At 50.0% G+C, this 13,427-nt stretch overlaps 1 protein-coding gene across 1 annotated transcript in view; it reads right to left on the reverse strand.

Annotated features, from left to right (window-relative positions):
* Nucleotides 1-13,427, reverse strand: part of LOC311242143 (plexin-B2-like) — a 339,450-nt gene that overhangs the window by 26,953 nt on the left and 299,070 nt on the right. Inside the window, 4 exon segments of the mRNA XM_084331096.1 lie at nucleotides 1,210-1,297; nucleotides 1,960-2,060; nucleotides 3,535-3,613; nucleotides 4,866-4,943. Of these exon segments, the coding sequence (XP_084187222.1) occupies nucleotides 1,210-1,297; nucleotides 1,960-2,060; nucleotides 3,535-3,613; nucleotides 4,866-4,943 (346 nt within the window).

The raw sequence follows: 13,427 nt of genomic DNA on the forward strand, positions 1-13,427 counted from the left end.
TACCAATCTTCATTTTCTATGAGCCTCGACATAAATGCTTAAACCTAGTTCATCACAGAGCACCCGGAATAGGTTTCAGCATTTATTTCAGGGTTTGTACCGACTGGAGCGCGGCCCCATTGACTTCACCTTAGTTTAGCCTCTAACTGGCCAGAGCTGCAGAGCTGCAGTATGGAGAACAGCATGGAGCTGCAGAGCTGCAGTATGGAGAACAGCAGGTAGCTGCAGAGCTGCAGGTGTCCAGTATGGAGAACAGCATGGAGCTGCAGAGCTGCAGGTGTCCAGTATGGAGAACAGCATGGAGCTGCAGAGCTGCAGGTGACCAGTATGGAGAACAGCATGGAGCTGCAGAGCTGCAGGTGTCCAGTATGGAGAACAGCGTGGAGCTGCAGAGCTGCAGGTGTCCAGTATGGAGAACAGCGTGGAGCTGCAGAGCTGCAGGTGTCCAGTATGGAGAACAGCATGGAGCTGCAGAGCTGCAGGTGTCCAGTATGGAGAACAGCAGGTAGCTGCAGAGCTGCAGGTGTCCAGTATGGAGAACAGCAGGTAGCTGCAGAGCTGCAGGTGTCCAGTATGGAGAACAGCGTGGAGCTGCAGAGCTGCAGGCGTCCAGTATGGAGAACAGCATGGAGCTGCAGAGCTGCAGGTGTCCAGTATGGAGAACAGCATGGAGCTGCAGAGCTGCAGGTGTCCAGTATGGAGAACAGCATGGAGCTGCAGAGCTGCAGGTGTCCAGTATGGAGAACAGCAGGACTGTGCTGAGACACGACTCTACCGATCGACAACACCACTGGTAAGTAGGAAATAACACTGGGGATCAAATGTGGAACTTACCCTTTAATGTGTGCGTGTGCTTGTGCGTGCATCTATGTGGGTGTGCGTGTGTGTGTATGTATGTGTGTGTGTGTGTGTGTGTGTGTGTGTGTGTGTGTGTGACTGTGCATGTGTGTATGTATGTGTGTATGTGTGTGTGTGTGTGTGTGCGTGTGTATGTATGTGTGTATGTATGTGTGTGTGTGTATGTATGTATGTGTGTATGTATGTGTGTGTGTGTGTGTGTGTGTGTGTATGTATGTGTGTGTATGTGCGTGTGTGTGTGTGTGTGTCTGTGTGTGTGTGTGTGTGTGTGTGTGTGTGTGTGTGTGTGTGTGTGCGTGCGTGCGTGCGTGGTGTGTGTTTGTGTGTGTGTGTGCGTGTGTGTGTACGTACTCTCTTCGTAGCTGTCTCTTTGGTGCTGATGGAAGGACTGCTGAGTGTGTAGAACTCTGGACAGAACCAACGTAGCATTGTCTCTCACCTGAAACACATTAAATCTGACATGTAGCCTCACCTCAACATCTACACAACACCTCTCCCCACACGGCCAGCCTCTTCTATATCTCTAGAACACAGGAGGCGTCCAGACCGGCCCGACGCTGTGCCAGTGTGCCACAGCGCCCAGCGGCACATATCAAACACTACTGCTGAGGGGAACTTGAAGCACAAGCACAAAACATGTTGATAACAATTGATTGATTTATAAATAAATAAAGTATCAAGTAGGGATGGGCGTGAGTAGCTATGAGAAAAATCAACAAAAAAATCAAAATTAGAAATGTTTATGAAAAAAAAAATTGTTTACATATCTTTTCACATGTATGTGTAAGATTATAACCGTTTGTTGGTTTCCTTAAACATATATATGTGAATGAACAAAAATAATATATATATATTTTTTAAAGTTTTTTTTCCCTTTTCGAGTAATACACGATCAATTGAGTATACTAGCATGCGATCAATCGATCTGGATTTTTCTTTAAAATGCCCATCCCTAGTATCAAGCTGTTATTATGAAAAGCATGACTCCACAGCCTTTGAAGGGCAGGGCAGCCGGTAGACACATAGACAGACGGACAGAAAAACAAACAGACAGAGAGACAGAGATACAGAGATACAAACACAGACGGACTCTGTTCTCACGTTATAATGGGCCAAGGTGTTGAGTCTCTTCCACCGTCCTTCCTTCTGAGAGGTCAGGTCGAGGTCGGACAGAATCTGCCCTGTGGAGCCAGGGCGCCACTCTGTGGACGAGAGAGGAACTGCTTAATCACACCATCAGGGAGGTAGTAACCTAACGTGCGACGTGACACGACACGGAATGCTACGCAAACTATAGCTCTCTCACATCTGCAACAGACACGCTGAGAAACAATAGTCCCTCTGGTTGTTTCTAGAGCCACTTACTGCAGTGTTGTGTCGGGGTCTCACCTCTCATCCGGTAATGAATTCCCGCCCATGCCATCTCATTAAAGTACAGACATTTTTCAATGGACTTGCCTTGCTACTAGGGAAACAGCTTGGGACCAAGTTCATTTCCAGTCAGCTATTTGAAATGATCAAACACTGCAAATCAGGGGCGGCTACGTGGTGCAGTGGGCAAGGCGCTCACCTCGAATGCTGGAGACGCTGGGTTCGCGTGTTCGAACCCAGCTCTCCACATTGCTTTCAGTTTAGCTGGTCGTCCGTACTAATACACATTGGCCGTATTAGGGGGTGGGAAACTGATGGGTGGGGATCGGGCGTTGTGGACAGCGACTCCTACAGGTCTGTTGGTGCACCTGCGCAGTAGAATCAGGAAGCGATGGGGGCGGGGCCCCTCCAAAGCACAGACCCCTGACGCTGAAAGATCGAGCCGCGCAGGTGAAAAGATGCGACTGCTGTTACCTCGAGTATCGGAGGGGACTCGTGCTATGTATGACTTAGTCCACATTGCAGCCGGCTTGTGGGAGGCAAGAAACAGCGTTCGAGACAGGGGAGGGTAGAATTGGACGATACGAAATTGGGATGAGAGAAAAATAGAAAATGGGAGAAAAAAAAAACACTACAAATCAAACAGGAAATAAACATGGGCCCATTTGAAATGTTTATGTTGTCAAGTTTGAAAAGCTCTATAGGAACAAATATTCTCAGTTTCGCTGTATGTTTCCAAAGAAACAGGCCGCCAGCCAGAGTGCGCACAGGGGCTCTTATGTTGAGGTTTAGCTCAGCGCACGAGGCTTCTCGACAGCAGGGGAGAGCTGTTGGCTAGCACCGAAAAACGGAGACACAGTCTCTCTCTCTTGAACTTTAATGAGACGCCATCGGCAGGAAATCCATTGCAGAATGAGAGATGAGACCACAGTGACGCAAAGAGACTTCAGAGAGAGAGAGAGAGAGAGAGAGAGAGAGAGAGAGAGAGAGAGAGAGAGAGAGAGAGAGAGAGAGAGAGAGAGAGAGAGAGATGCAGTGATATAATTGAAGGTGGATAAACTATGAACTCCAGGCAATGGCCATATTAATAACAATAATCACACATATATTTCATGATACAGTATATAGCCAATATACATTTTAAATGTGTGTTCCTTCAAGAAAAAGGTGTCTTGCATCAATCTGATACCACTGAAACTTTGCATCCTGACTGAGACCACATCCCCACAGCTCCTGCGTACAACAGGGTGTTTGTACGCTCAGGTGTGCGTGTGGAGAGTGCGCTCCGTCTCCTGTGTGTCTTACCCAGTGCTACACTGTCCACTTTGGGCCTCTGTGAGTACGGCAGGTTCCTGTAGACCTGGTCAATGATCTTCTCTTTGACCTGGACAGGAGAGAGAGAGAGATATGATGATATCTGAGGCACTATGTTATTCTCCCTCCAGGGGGCAGTGATGCACAGCAGTGGGTTGAAGAGGATTTGCACGACGGGACGTACTGGCAGTTCAACCAGAGTCATCAGATATCTACAGAGATATATGGTCAACAGATGGTGAAAGTGAGACTGGAAGTGAGAGGAGCAACGCTATTCATTACTCGGTGACAATTCATTGTGGGGGGAGGGGAGGAATGAGGAGAGAGGCAGGGAGGAGAGTAGTAGGGGAAGGTGAGAGGAGGGAAGAGGAGAGGAGAGGAGAGGAGAGGAGAGGAGAGGAGAGGAGAGGAGAGGAGAGGAGAGGAGAGGAGAGGAGCAGAGAGAAGGGGAGGGTAGAGGAACATGGAAGATGTGATGAGAAGAGAGAAGAGGAGGAAAAGAGGAGGAGGGAATGGTAGAGGAGCAGATCAGTGGAGAGGAGAAGAGAGGGGGGAAGGAGAGAAGAGAAGAGGATCAATCACCTGTTGTCTTTGATGGATAATAATATGAATAGCAGGCTAGTTTCATAGCTTTTATACCGTACTAGGTTGTATTCAGGCCTATTGTATGTTTGTTTACTTTGGTCAAAAGTAAATATTGGGCAGTCCTGATAAAAAACCTGATATTGCTACTAGTGTTAAATCATACTTCTAATTGGGACACAACAGAATGAATGAATGAATGAATGAATGAATGAATTAATGAAAAAGTTTATTTTTGAACATGTATTCTCCACATTCCTCCAAACAAATCACAATATCAAGCTCCGTCAAACAGAACAATCATAATGAAAAATAAATTATAAACAAAAAGTCAGGAGCAATGTAGTTAGTTAGTTGACATGTTCAAAAAAGGAGTAGAGGGAAGCTAAGCTTATTGATCCCTACCCCCTTACATTTAAATATTTTCTTCCATAAATTTTACTTGATATAACATAATTTAGTATAATACATTATATAATATACTTTTACTTTACAAAATGAAGAAACTTGAGTCGCTTGACTGCAGTAAATACAATACAACACTACATAACACAATATAACATAACTTTGTTTATCCGCATTATTCATTTCTATATTTCTCTAATGTGTATTTTTTTAGCTGCTTTTTAAATTGTGCCACATGTTTACTCATTTTGATGTATTTGATCCCAAACCCATGGGTTAAGCACCACTGCTGCACAGAGAACACAGAGAGAGAGAAAAGAGAGCCGATGACCAACCTGAGTAATGGTGTCACAGTTCAAGACCTTGACCGGAGTCACGTCAGGCCCCTCCCCATGCACCAGCACCTGCAGGGTCTGATTGGACAGAAGAAATATTAGTCACACACAATGATTCACCCTGATTGGACCTAACTAACTATCACTCAACATAGAACTGCTATATCAGGTCGCTCCCTCTGGGACATCAGCTGAAGGCGAACAGACTCAGTTAGACGTCACACGGCTCACACAAACATGCTAGGGGCGGGCCTCGTGAAATCAGATCCCCACGATGTTCCTCTTTAGCCCCTCCTTTTCTCCAGCTTGGAATCAAATACAGGTCAACGCCATCAATAACCCTGTATAAATGTCCTATTCAAAAACAGCTTTAATGTACTATAGTTTAGTAGTACAAATACAAAGGCAAACATCTATGAATCAATCAGTATAATTGTGTAATTGTGTAAGTATAATAATTTTTTGCTCCCATCACCCCAATTTAGTCGTTATGCCAATTCCCTTCCTGGTTGTTGCTCTGCCCCACAGTTGATCTAAGGAGGGTGTAGACTACCACATGTCTCCTCTGTCAGTCTGGAGAGGGTGTAGACTACCACATGTCTCATCTGTCAGTCTGGAGAGGGTGTAGACTACCACATGTCTCCTCTGTCAGTCTGGAGAGGGTGTAGACTACCACATGTCTCATCTGTCAGTCTGGAGAGGGTGTAGACTACCACATGTCTCCTCTGTCGGTCTGGAGAGGGTGTGTAGACTACCACATGTCTCCTCTGTCAGTCTGGAGAGGGTGTAGACTACCACATGTCTCCTCTGTCGGTCTGGGGAGGGTGTAGACTACCACATGTCTCCTCTGTCGGTCTGGGGAGGGTGTAGACTACCACATGTCTCCTCTGTCGGTCTGGGGAGGGTGTAGACTACCACATGTCTCCTCTGTCAGTCTGGAGAGGGTGTAGACTACCACATGTCTCCTCTGTCGGTCTGGAGAGGGTGTGTAGACTACCACATGTCTCCTCTGTCGGTCTGGAGAGGGTGTGTAGACTACCACATGTCTCATCTGTCAGTCTGGAGAGGGTGTAGACTACCACATGTCTCCTCTGTCGGTCTGGAGAGGGTGTAGACTACCACATGTCTCCTCTGTCGGTCTGGAGAGGGTGTAGACTACCACATGTCTCCTCTGTCGGTCTGGAGAGGGTGTGTAGACTACCACATGTCTCCTCTGTCGGTCTGGAGAGGGTGTGTAGACTACCACATGTCTCCTCTGTCGGTCTGGGGAGGGTGTAGACTACCACATGTCTCCTCTGTCGGTCTGGGAGGGTGTAGACTACCACATGTCTCCTCTGTCGGTCTGGGAGGGTGTAGACTACCACATGTCTCCTCTGTCGGTCTGGGAGGGTGTAGACTACCACATGTCTCCTCTGTCGGTCTGGGAGGGTGTAGACTACCACATGTCTCCTCTGTCGGTCTGGGAGGGTGTAGACTACCACATGTCTCCTCTGTCGGTCTGGGGAGGGTGTAGACTACCACATGTCTCCTCTGTCGGTCTGGGGAGGGTGTAGACTACCACATGTCTCCTCTGTCGGTCTGGGGAGGGTGTAGACTACCACATGTCTCCTCTGTCGGTCTGGGGAGGGTGTAGACTACCACATGTCTCCTCTGTCGGTCTGGGAGGGTGTAGACTACCACATGTCTCCTCTGTCGGTCTGGAGAGGGTGTAGACTACCACATGTCTCATCTGTCGGTCTGGGGAGGGTGTAGACTACCACATGTCTCCTCTGTCGGTCTGGAGAGGGTGTGTAGACTAGTACCACATGTCTCCTCTGTCGGTCTGGGGAGGGTGTAGACTACCACATGTCTCCTCTGTCGGTCTGGAGAGGGTGTGTAGACTACCACATGTCTCCTCTGTCGGTCTGGGGAGGGTGTAGACTACCACATGTCTCCTCTGTCGGTCTGGAGAGGGTGTAGACTACCACATGTCTCATCTGTCAGTCTGGAGAGGGTGTAGACTACCACATGTCTCCTCTGTCGGTCTGGAGAGGGTGTAGACTACCACATGTCTCCTCTGTCGGTCTGGGGAGGGTGTAGACTACCACATGTCTCCTCTGTCGGTCTGGAGAGGGTGTGTAGACTACCACATGTCTCCTCTGTCGGTCTGGAGAGGGTGTGTAGACTACCACATGTCTCCTCTGTCGGTCTGGGGAGGGTGTAGACTACCACATGTCTCCTCTGTCGGTCTGGGGAGGGTGTAGACTACCACATGTCTCCTCTGTCAGTCTGGAGAGGGTGTGTAGACTACCACATGTCTCCTCTGTCGGTCTGGGGAGGGTGTAGACTACCACATGTCTCCTCTGTCGGTCTGGGGAGGGTGTAGACTACCACATGTCTCCTCTGTCGGTCTGGGGAGGGTGTAGACTACCACATGTCTCCTCTGTCGGTCTGGGGAGGGTGTAGACTACCACATGTCTCCTCTGTCGGTCTGGGGAGGGTGTAGACTACCACATGTCTCCTCTGTCGGTCTGGGGAGGGTGTAGACTACCACATGTCTCCTCTGTCGGTCTGGGGAGGGTGTAGACTACCACATGCCTCCTCTGTCGGTCTGGGGAGGGTGTAGACTACCACATGTCTCCTCTGTCGGTCTGGGGAGGGTGTAGACTACCACATGTCTCCTCTGTCGGTCTGGGGAGGGTGTAGACTACCACATGTCTCCTCTGTCGGTCTGGGGAGGGTGTAGACTACCACATGTCTCCTCTGTCGGTCTGGAGAGGGTGTGTAGACTACCACATGTCTCCTCTGTCGGTCTGGAGAGGGTGTGTAGACTACCACATGTCTCCTCTGTCGGTCTGGGAGGGTGTAGACTACCACATGTCTCCTCTGTCGGTCTGGAGAGGGTGTGTAGACTACCACATGTCTCCTCTGTCGGTCTGGAGAGGGTGTGTAGACTACCACATGTCTCCTCTGTCGGTCTGGGAGGGTGTAGACTACCACATGTCTCCTCTGTCGGTCTGGGAGGGTGTAGACTACCACATGTCTCCTCTGTCAGTCTGGAGAGGGTGTAGACTACCACATGTCTCCTCTGTCGGTCTGGGGAGGGTGTAGACTACCACATGTCTCCTCTGTCGGTCTGGGGAGGGTGTAGACTACCACATGTCTCCTCTGTCGGTCTGGAGAGGGTGTAGACTACCACATGTCTCCTCTGTCAGTCTGGAGAGGGTGTAGACTACCACATGTCTCCTCTGTCAGTCTGGAGAGGGTGTAGACTACCACATGTCTCCTCTGTCGGTCTGGGGAGGGTGTAGACTACCACATGTCTCCTCTGTCGGTCTGGAGAGGGTGTAGACTACCACATGTCTCATCTGTCAGTCTGGGGAGGGTGTAGACTACCACATGTCTCCTCTGTCGGTCTGGGGAGGGTGTAGACTACCACATGTCTCCTCTGTCGGTCTGGGGAGGGTGTAGACTACCACATGTCTCCTCTGTCGGTCTGGGGAGGGTGTAGACTACCACATGTCTCCTCTGTCGGTCTGGAGAGGGTGTGTAGACTACCACATGTCTCCTCTGTCGGTCTGGGGAGGGTGTAGACTACCACATGTCTCCTCTGTCGGTCTGGGAGGGTGTAGACTACCACATGTCTCCTCTGTCGGTCTGGAGAGGGTGTGTAGACTACCACATGTCTCCTCTGTCGGTCTGGGGAGGGTGTAGACTACCACATGTCTCCTCTGTCGGTCTGGGAGGGTGTAGACTACCACATGTCTCCTCTGTCGGTCTGGAGAGGGTGTAGACTACCACATGCCTCCTCTGTCGGTCTGGAGAGGGTGTAGACTACCACATGCCTCCTCTGTCGGTCTGGAGAGGGTGTAGACTACCACATGTCTCCTCTGTCGGTCTGGAGAGGGTGTAGACTACCACATGTCTCCTCTGTCGGTCTGGGGAGGGTGTGTAGACTACCACATGTCTCCTCTGTCGGTCTGGGGAGGGTGTGTAGACTACCACATGTCTCCTCTGTCGGTCTGGGGAGGGTGTAGACTACCACATGCCTCCTCTGTCGGTCTGGGGAGGGTGTAGACTACCACATGTCTCCTCTGTCGGTCTGGGGAGGGTGTAGACTACCACATGTCTCCTCTGTCGGTCTGGAGAGGGTGTGTAGACTAGTACCACATGTCTCCTCTGTCGGTCTGGGAAGGGTGTAGACTACCACATGTCTCCTCTGTCGGTCTGGGGAGGGTGTAGACTACCACATGTCTCCTCTGTCGGTCTGGAGAGGGTGTGTAGACTACCACATGTCTCCTCTGTCGGTCTGGGGAGGGTGTAGACTACCACATGTCTCCTCTGTCGGTCTGGGGAGGGTGTAGACTACCACATGCCTCCTCTGTCGGTCTGGGGAGGGTGTAGACTACCACATGTCTCCTCTGTCGGTCTGGGGAGGGTGTAGACTACCACATGTCTCCTCTGTCGGTCTGGGGAGGGTGTAGACTACCACATGTCTCCTCTGTCGGTCTGGGGAGGGTGTAGACTACCACATGTCTCCTCTGTCGGTCTGGGGAGGGTGTAGACTACCACATGTCTCCTCTGTCGGTCTGGGGAGGGTGTAGACTACCACATGTCTCCTCTGTCGGTCTGGGGAGGGTGTAGACTACCACATGTCTCCTCTGTCGGTCTGGGGAGGGTGTAGACTACCACATGTCTCCTCTGTCGGTCTGGGGAGGGTGTAGACTACCACATGTCTCCTCTGTCGGTCTGGGGAGGGTGTAGACTACCACATGTCTCCTCTGTCGGTCTGGGGAGGGTGTAGACTACCACATGTCTCCTCTGTCGGTCTGGAGAGGGTGTGTAGACTACCACATGTCTCCTCTGTCGGTCTGGAGAGGGTGTGTAGACTACCACATGTCTCCTCTGTCGGTCTGGGAGGGTGTAGACTACCACATGTCTCCTCTGTCGGTCTGGAGAGGGTGTGTAGACTACCACATGTCTCCTCTGTCGGTCTGGGGAGGGTGTAGACTACCACATGTCTCCTCTGTCGGTCTGGGGAGGGTGTAGACTACCACATGTCTCCTCTGTCGGTCTGGAGAGGGTGTAGACTACCACATGTCTCCTCTGTCAGTCTGGAGAGGGTGTAGACTACCACATGTCTCCTCTGTCAGTCTGGAGAGGGTGTAGACTACCACATGTCTCCTCTGTCGGTCTGGGGAGGGTGTAGACTACCACATGTCTCCTCTGTCGGTCTGGAGAGGGTGTAGACTACCACATGTCTCATCTGTCAGTCTGGGGAGGGTGTAGACTACCACATGTCTCCTCTGTCGGTCTGGGGAGGGTGTAGACTACCACATGTCTCCTCTGTCGGTCTGGGGAGGGTGTAGACTACCACATGTCTCCTCTGTCGGTCTGGGGAGGGTGTAGACTACCACATGTCTCCTCTGTCGGTCTGGAGAGGGTGTGTAGACTACCACATGTCTCCTCTGTCGGTCTGGGGAGGGTGTAGACTACCACATGTCTCCTCTGTCGGTCTGGGAGGGTGTAGACTACCACATGTCTCCTCTGTCGGTCTGGAGAGGGTGTGTAGACTACCACATGTCTCCTCTGTCGGTCTGGGGAGGGTGTAGACTACCACATGTCTCCTCTGTCGGTCTGGGAGGGTGTAGACTACCACATGTCTCCTCTGTCGGTCTGGAGAGGGTGTAGACTACCACTTGTCTCTTCTGTTGGTCTGGGGAGGGTGTAGACTACCACATGCCTCCTCTGTCGGTCTGGAGAGGGTGTAGACTACCACATGCCTCCTCTGTCGGTCTGGAGAGGGTGTAGACTACCACATGTCTCCTCTGTCGGTCTGGAGAGGGTGTAGACTACCACATGTCTCCTCTGTCGGTCTGGGGAGGGTGTGTAGACTACCACATGTCTCCTCTGTCGGTCTGGGGAGGGTGTGTAGACTACCACATGTCTCCTCTGTCGGTCTGGGGAGGGTGTAGACTACCACATGCCTCCTCTGTCGGTCTGGGGAGGGTGTAGACTACCACATGTCTCCTCTGTCGGTCTGGGGAGGGTGTAGACTACCACATGTCTCCTCTGTCGGTCTGGAGAGGGTGTAGACTACCACATGCCTCCTCTGTCGGTCTGGAGAGGGTGTAGACTACCACATGTCTCCTCTGTCGGTCTGGAGAGGGTGTAGACTACCACATGTCTCCTCTGTCGGTCTGGGGAGGGTGTGTAGACTACCACATGTCTCCTCTGTCGGTCTGGGGAGGGTGTGTAGACTACCACATGTCTCCTCTGTCGGTCTGGGGAGGGTGTAGACTACCACATGCCTCCTCTGTCGGTCTGGGGAGGGTGTAGACTACCACATGTCTCCTCTGTCGGTCTGGGGAGGGTGTAGACTACCACATGTCTCCTCTGTCGGTCTGGGGAGGGTGTAGACTACCACATGTCTCCTCTGTCGGTCTGGGGAGGGTGTAGACTACCACATGTCTCCTCTGTCGGTCTGGGGAGGGTGTAGACTACCACATGTCTCCTCTGTCGGTCTGGGGAGGGTGTAGACTACCACATGTCTCCTCTGTCGGTCTGGGGAGGGTGTAGACTACCACATGTCTCCTCTGTCGGTCTGGGGAGGGTGTAGACTACCACATGTCTCCTCTGTCGGTCTGGGGAGGGTGTAGACTACCACATGTCTCCTCTGTCGGTCTGGGGAGGGTGTAGACTACCACATGTCTCCTCTGTCGGTCTGGGGAGGGTGTAGACTACCACATGCCTCCTCCGATACATTGAGTTGCCAGTCGCTTCAGCTAGGAGCTTCACCAGGAGAGCGTAACGTGTGCGAAGGTTCACACCAGGGCCGTTTCTGACCATTTTGGGGCCTAGGCCAGAAACCCACTGAGCACCCCCCCCCCCCCCCCCCCCCCACAACAAACCCTATTTCCATCATGCTGCAGTTACAATGTTACTACTAAACATAAACACACCATCACCACCACTAATATCTTTAAGAAAAAAAAGATTTTTATTAGAACTGAATGTATCGAGTTAAATAACACATTTAAAATTTCAATTATTAAAACAAACTGAACTGTACATTAAATGATAAAACTATAAACAATATAATTAACTTTAACAAAATAATGTGTGTCAGTTATGCATTAGTCTTCCAAATTTAACCCGACAAGTTAAGTACTGTTAGGTGCAGTCAATTTGAATTGATCAGAGCCAAATTAATTGCAATGTGTTTCAATATTTTCCCTGTTAATGTTTTTACACCTTAACACATCCTGCGCCAAAAACGTCGTACAACGTGTTTCAAGGTCATGCTAATTCTGCCATATCACGGCGTACGTTATTGAGATCATATTTAATTTTTTTAGCCCTGCAAAGAAGGTAAACATCTCCATAGGCTTAGACTGGTGGCAGTGATCAAACATTGATGGATATAAGCGTGGCAGGGAATGTGTTAACAGGCATCTATTGTGTCTATTAGGAGCCATATTCAACCAGACAGACAACATTTGTGATCATTCACCACTTCCTTAACACATTAACTGCCATGGAGTTTGATCATCTTATACCATTCTCTGCCAGCACTGTAAGTCTATGGAGATGTTCACCTTCTTTGCAGGGCTATAACTTTTTAAATTGTATTGCTAAATTGACATTACTATGGCCCATTCAACATCGATTATCTATCGTTCAGGATGTAGGAACGTTTTACTTTTTCATTCACACATTCATACGAAAATACCGTCTAGAATATAAATATGTTTTTATCGTTTTCTGCAGTAATTCCTAGAACGTGAGATATAGGCATACATGCATATATAGATTATCAAATGCCGTTTGTTACCGATCCACGCTATATTAAAAATTTCAACTGTACATGGTCCTAAACGTTATGACTGATCATGCGCGGGTGAACAGGGGGGGGGGGGGGGGGGGGGTCGTTTATAATTCCGTGATAGTCGTTAAATGCTTTATGTAGTATGGGTGATATATAGATCAGAGCAGTTTGTATGGATAATAATAAACACTCACGCTGAAAATGACATCAGCCTCCTCTTACCGTTTGGCGATGAGACTGGAGCAAAAAGATCCCAGTTATTTGATGGGGATCGAGTAGATCAATTTCCAGTTTGTATAATACTAATACACGCCCAAATCATGTCGATTATTGAGTTATGGCAGCGATCCATATCCACGGTGTGTGGCTAGAGTCCCGCGACGATATGCGAGTGGCCGGACGGATTTAGGAGACGCACCGATATCCAACCGGCCATTTCCGGTTTGGCAACTCGCCGATCATCCACCAGGGGGCAGTATTGAAGCGTTGCAGAGTTGTGCCGGCTCACACAGCATCAGACCAGGCTGCGTGAGGGAAATATGAATACCATGGCGAAAATATGAAATATGATCTCAATAACGTCGTACGCCGTGGATTGGCAGAATTCGCATGAACTTGAAACACGTGGCGGGGAAAGTGTTAACAGTATGACCTCGATCTCCAAAATAAGGGATAAAAAAATAAATCGCCTAGCTCGCCTATGCATAGAAACGGCCCTGGTTCGCGCCATCATCCCCCCAGATCCCCTCCCCGCT

Source organism: Notolepis coatsorum (genome assembly GCF_963971535.1).
Source record: "Notolepis coatsorum genome assembly, chromosome: 15".
In the NCBI taxonomy this organism is placed as follows: domain Eukaryota; kingdom Metazoa; phylum Chordata; class Actinopteri; order Aulopiformes; family Paralepididae; genus Notolepis; species Notolepis coatsorum.